Source organism: Berghia stephanieae, chromosome 3, assembly GCF_034508935.2.
Source record: "Berghia stephanieae isolate SIO BIC M18660-M18661 chromosome 3, UCSD_Bste_1.3, whole genome shotgun sequence".
Taxonomy (NCBI): domain Eukaryota; kingdom Metazoa; phylum Mollusca; class Gastropoda; order Nudibranchia; family Aeolidiidae; genus Berghia; species Berghia stephanieae.
Window position 1 is genome coordinate 21574529 of NC_088362.1, and position 5000 is coordinate 21579528.

Consider the following 5000-nt stretch of genomic DNA (forward strand, 5'->3'; position numbering starts at 1 on the left):
TGTGACGATGATGATGATGTATTGTCTAAGTTTTCCCTAATGGATTTTATCTTGTCGTGGAAATAGTTGGCAAAATTTTGAGCTAGTTCGGTGTTATTTCTAGACGCTGGAAGGGGTGTGGATTTCTTACTGCCAAGAAGGTCGTTTGCGGTGGAAAATAGTTCTTTGCAAGATGTAATGCTTTGAAATTTTTCGTTGTAGTGGGCCTTTTTTGCGAATGTGATGGCGTTATAAAGAGCCGACTTAGCTGCTTTGTATATACCCTTAAATACCGTTAGGCCACTCTTTCGCCATTTCCTTTCACCCTGTCTCTTTTTTCTCTTTAATTCCTTTATCTCGGAATTGAACCATCGCGAGTGTGGTCGATTCGATACGACCCGACGTTGTGGCGGTGCCTCACGGTCAATAATAGATCGCAATACTTTGTTGAAGTCGTTTATATTTTTAACCTCATTTATGACGTCACGAATGTCAAAAAAAAAACAATGAAAATATTACTAAACATTACTATATAACCATACTGACGACAGAGAAATATTCAGTATCGAATATTTATCTGTTATTAATCTGATTATTTATTGTCATTTGTTTTGTAATGTATTTATGTTTTCATGGGTTTTTTTTTTATTTTGTTTTTGTTTTTGTTTTTTTTTTTTGTTTTTTGGTTGAAGAAGGGTTTTTAGTCCGAAACGTTCCGTGTTTGGTATTGTGTTCGTTTTTGAAGGTGTTAAATTCATTTTTCTTAATTACTTTTTCAAAAGCAAAGTTTACAAATCTAATGATAGACCCGACCCGGCTACAATCATTTGGTTGGGTAACCTATTTATTAATCTCCAAACAATTTTCAACCGACGTAAATCAAATTCTGTTTTCTTTCCTCACCAGTTGGACATTATTTATGTGGTTCGACCAGGCTGTGTCCCTGTCCGTGAGTATAGAACCTCCCGTGATGAGATTACAGACCAGGCAACTTATCACAATGTCAAGCTAGGGAACGAGGTCGATGTTTCTGTCTTTGAAAAAGACACAAGTCAATGTACCGATGCCAAATAATGGATAAACATTTTTAACCCTCTCCTTACCGGCCATTTTCATAATTTTCCCCGTACACCCAACACAAAAAAAAAAAGATTTTTCCTACTCAAACACACATAATATATTAAGCAAATTGAGCCCTACAAACAGTTTCAATGTTTTATAGCGATAACATAAAAAATTATTTAAATTTTGTGATGTAAAATTGAAATCAGAATGAGAAATTATTGTTTTTTTCGTAACGAATTTGACCATTTTCCTGTGGTTGGTAAGGAAAGGGCTAAGTAGATTGTCGACTTTGAGAGAAATAAAAACTTTGTCGTGAAAACTTTGTTGGATGGTATTTTTAAAAAATGAATATTGCTCCTTTTAAAAACTTGAGCTTTTATAAAGAGCAATATTCACCACTTTACAAGGGGTCCCTGACCAACAGCAACACGTAACATGTAGATCGAGACATGACGCCTGTTAGGCGATATTACATTTCTTTTCTGACAGAGACAATGCTATTAACGGCCAGGTACTCATTTTACACCCGAGTACTGTGAAAGAATGTGAGTAAAGATCCTTTTTCAAGGACTCAAATATGCGCCGAGCGATGCTCGAACCCAGGACCTTCCCACCTGAAAGCGAGTGTCATACCACAAGACCATATAGCCGCACAATTTTCTTGAAACGTGATTCAATAAAATAAGAATATACTCTATTTTTTTGCAATAATTATGATATACAGGTTTTAATCTTTATTTGTCTAATGAAGAAATATTAGAGCAAGCTGAACCTAAAAGGTTACTAATTCGTACAATAAGAAAAAGACAAATGCAATTTTTAGGGCGCCTAAATCGACATAAATCTTGCTCTCACTGGAAAAATAGAAGGTAAAAAGAGCAAAGGTAGACTAAGAAAAACATATTTGAATAATTTGAACAGCTGAGTGACAAAGAAAGAGAAGAAGAATATTAGGGTGTTTTTTTTTTTAAGGTTATCTGATCAGAGAGATGGATGGCGTACCATGATCACCAATGTCTGGCACAGACTTGGTACTTGAAGACAAGAAGAAGAGACGAAAGAAGAAGAAAGAAGAAGAAGAGAAGAAGAAGAAAAAGAAGAAGAAGAAGAAGAGAGAAGAAAAAGAAGAAGAAGAAGAAGAAGAAGAAGAAGAAGAGAAGAAGAAGAAGAAGAAGAAGAAGAAAAGAAGAAGAAGAAGAAGAAAGAAGAAGAGAAGAAGAAGAAGAAGAGAAGAGAAGAAGAAGAAGAAGAAGAAGAAGAAGAAGAGAAGAAAGAAGAAGAGAAGAAGAAGAAGAAGAAGAAGAAGAAGAAGAAGAAAAGAAGAAGAAGAAGAAGAAGAAGAAGAAGAAGAAGAAGAAGAAGAAGAAGAAGAAGAGAAGAAGAAGAAGAAGAAGAAGAAGAAGAAGAAGAAGAAGAAGAAGAAGAAGAAGAAGAAGAAGAAGAAGAAGAAGAGAAGAGAAGAAGAAGAAGAAGAAGAAGAAGAAGAAGAAGAAGAAGAAGAAGAAGAAGAAGAAGAGAAGAAGAGAAGAAGAAGAAGAAGAAGAAAAGAAGAAGAAGAAAGAAGAAGAAGAAGAAGAAGAAGAAGGAAGAAGAAGAAGAAGAAGAAGAAGAAGAAGAAGAAGAAGAAGAAGAGAAGAAGAAGAAGAAGAAGAGAAGAAGAAGAAGAAGAAGAAGAAGAAGAGAAGAAGAAGAAGAAGAAGAAAGAAGAAGAAGAGAAGGAAGAAGAAGAAGAAGAGAAGAAGAAGAAGAAGAAAGAAGAAGAAGAAGAAGAAGAAGAAGAGAAGAAGAAGAAGAAGAAGAAGAAGAAGAAGAAGAAAGAAGAAGAAGAAGAAGAGAAGAAGAAAGAAAGAAGAAGAAGAAGAAGAAGAAGGAAGAAGAAAGAAAGAAGAAGAAGAAGAAGAAGAAAGAAGAAGAAGGAAGAAGAAAGAAGAAGAAGAAGAAGAAGAAGAAGAAGAGAAGAAGAAGAAGAAGAAAGAAGAAGAAGAAGAAGAAGAAGAAGAAGAAGAAGAAGAAGAAGAAGAAGAAGAAGAAGAAGAAGAGAAGAAGAAGAAGAAGAAGAAGAAGAAGAAGAAGAAGAAGAAGAAGAAGAAGAAGAAGAAGAAGAAGAAGAAGAAGAAGAAGAAGAAGAAGAAGAAGAAGAAGAAGAAGAAAGAAGAAAGAAGAAGAAGAAGAAGAGAAGAAGAAGAAGAAGAAGAAGAAGAGAAGAAGAAGAAGAAGAAGAGAAGAAGAAGAAGAAGAAGAAGAAGAAGAAGAAGAAGAAGAAGAAGGAAGAAGAAGAAGAAGAAGAGAAGAAGAAGAAGAAGAAGAAGAAGAAGAAGAAGAAGAAGAAGAGGAAGAAGAAGAAGAAGAAGAAGAAGAAGAAGAAGAAGAAGAAGAAGACGAAGAATTAGATTTTCGAACTGAGATCAGGCGACCTTGAAAGGGCTATTCCGAGGTTACAAAATTTTCAATATTTGTCAAAAACTGTCTTATAAAAAAAAAACCATAGTACAGTTTCCCACAAAATCATCGTTTTTTAAATATCAGAAGAGTAATTAGAATTTTTGAGTAAGCCGAGATTATGGAAGGTCTGAAGTTCGATCTCCAGTCGAGGTCGACTGATTTATTTGGGATTTTTTTTTCTTGTATACCTACTTTTCTTTCTTACTTTGTCTGGCACCTTTCATACACACTTGTTCGGATCTTTATCTTACAGTTGTGTCTGCTCCCTAGCTTCTTAATGTGAGATTTTCAAATGAAAATTCATTAAAAGGGATTGCTATTTATTTTACTAAGTTTGTTTTTTTTAAATGTATTATAACCCTCTAGTTGTACAATTTGCTATAAAATCATCGTTGAAGTCAATAAATATGAAAATATTCGAAAAGTAAATATTATTTTCAAGTAAGTCGAGATATGAAGTGAATTTTAGTTTAATTTATAGTGTCAACAACAACAAATTAACAACAACAACAAAAAACAACACCCAGAAAAAAAAAAGTCCATCACACTGTTGCGTATTACTCCCCTATGTTTTTATTATTTAAGTGACGTACCGTAGAACGGGGATACTTTGCACTAAGGGGTTAAATTGCACAAATATGACTTAAAATGTGAATGTACTTTTTAATGAAGAAGGAAGTTAACAATGATTACCATACTGACTCTTCAATGCTGGAAATACCATTGACTGCCATTTTCACCATTCATTGTTTGTTGATATCAGCCAGCAGGTGCTAGAACCAAGCCAAAACACCAACCTTTTTTTCTTCGAAACCAAGGTATGTAGAACCTTCTACATTTTTAGAATATTTTTAACATTCATTTAACCTCAGCACCCCTCTTTATCAATAGAAAATATGATTAAATAGACATGTTTTTGTGGATGTGTGACAGAATCTAGGGGTTCCCTGATGAGTGGCCTGTGCAAAGTTGCCCCTGTGTTTGAAAGCATGTGAAGTGGTGTGTGCAATGTTGCCCCAGGTTAAGATATGTTAATGATTTGTTTGTTGTTCCCCCTAGGATGATTTGAATGTATATTTTAACCAATTCAATCAACTGTTATGTCATATCTCATTCTACAGAACTTAGTCATCTCATCATTACTACTCTCCATCTCAATATTACAGGTATGTTATAGCAGACTACTGGTACATCTGAATCTAATTCTCTGTTTCATCTTTGTATTCCCCTCCAGATCTCAGCAGTACCTGTATCCCCAAAATGCCGAGAGTACACAAAAGAAAACCTGGAAGCCGGTCATATAAGGACTATAGTGAAGAAGTTCTTATTCAAGCACTCAATGACTGCAAACACGACAAAGTTCGAGATGTCGCCAAACGATATAATATACCCTTCAGAACATTGTATAATAAAATCAAAGGTGATCATAAGAAACAATGTGGACGACCAACTATTTTCTCCTTTGAGGAAGAAGAACAGATTGCTGAACACTTGGTCACATGTGCAGACTATGG

General features: G+C 34.6%; 2 protein-coding genes across 2 annotated transcripts in view; both read left to right on the plus strand.

Annotated features, from left to right (window-relative positions):
• LOC144969494 (uncharacterized) overlaps window positions 1–1363 on the plus strand; it is a 10073-nt gene extending 8710 nt beyond the window's left edge. Inside the window, exon 5 of the mRNA XM_078908622.1 lies at window positions 886–1363. Coding sequence (XP_078764748.1) covers window positions 886–1053 — 168 coding nt within the window. The 3' untranslated portion in view covers window positions 1054–1363. The remainder of the gene's footprint in view (window positions 1–885) is intronic.
• Window positions 1364–4670: 3307 nt separating this feature from the next.
• LOC144969496 (uncharacterized) overlaps window positions 4671–5000 on the plus strand; it is a 538-nt gene continuing 208 nt past the window's right edge. Inside the window, exon 1 of the mRNA XM_078908624.1 lies at window positions 4671–5000. This exon is cut by the window's right edge and continues 208 nt beyond it. Within this exon, the coding sequence (XP_078764750.1) occupies window positions 4747–5000 (254 nt within the window). The 5' untranslated portion in view covers window positions 4671–4746.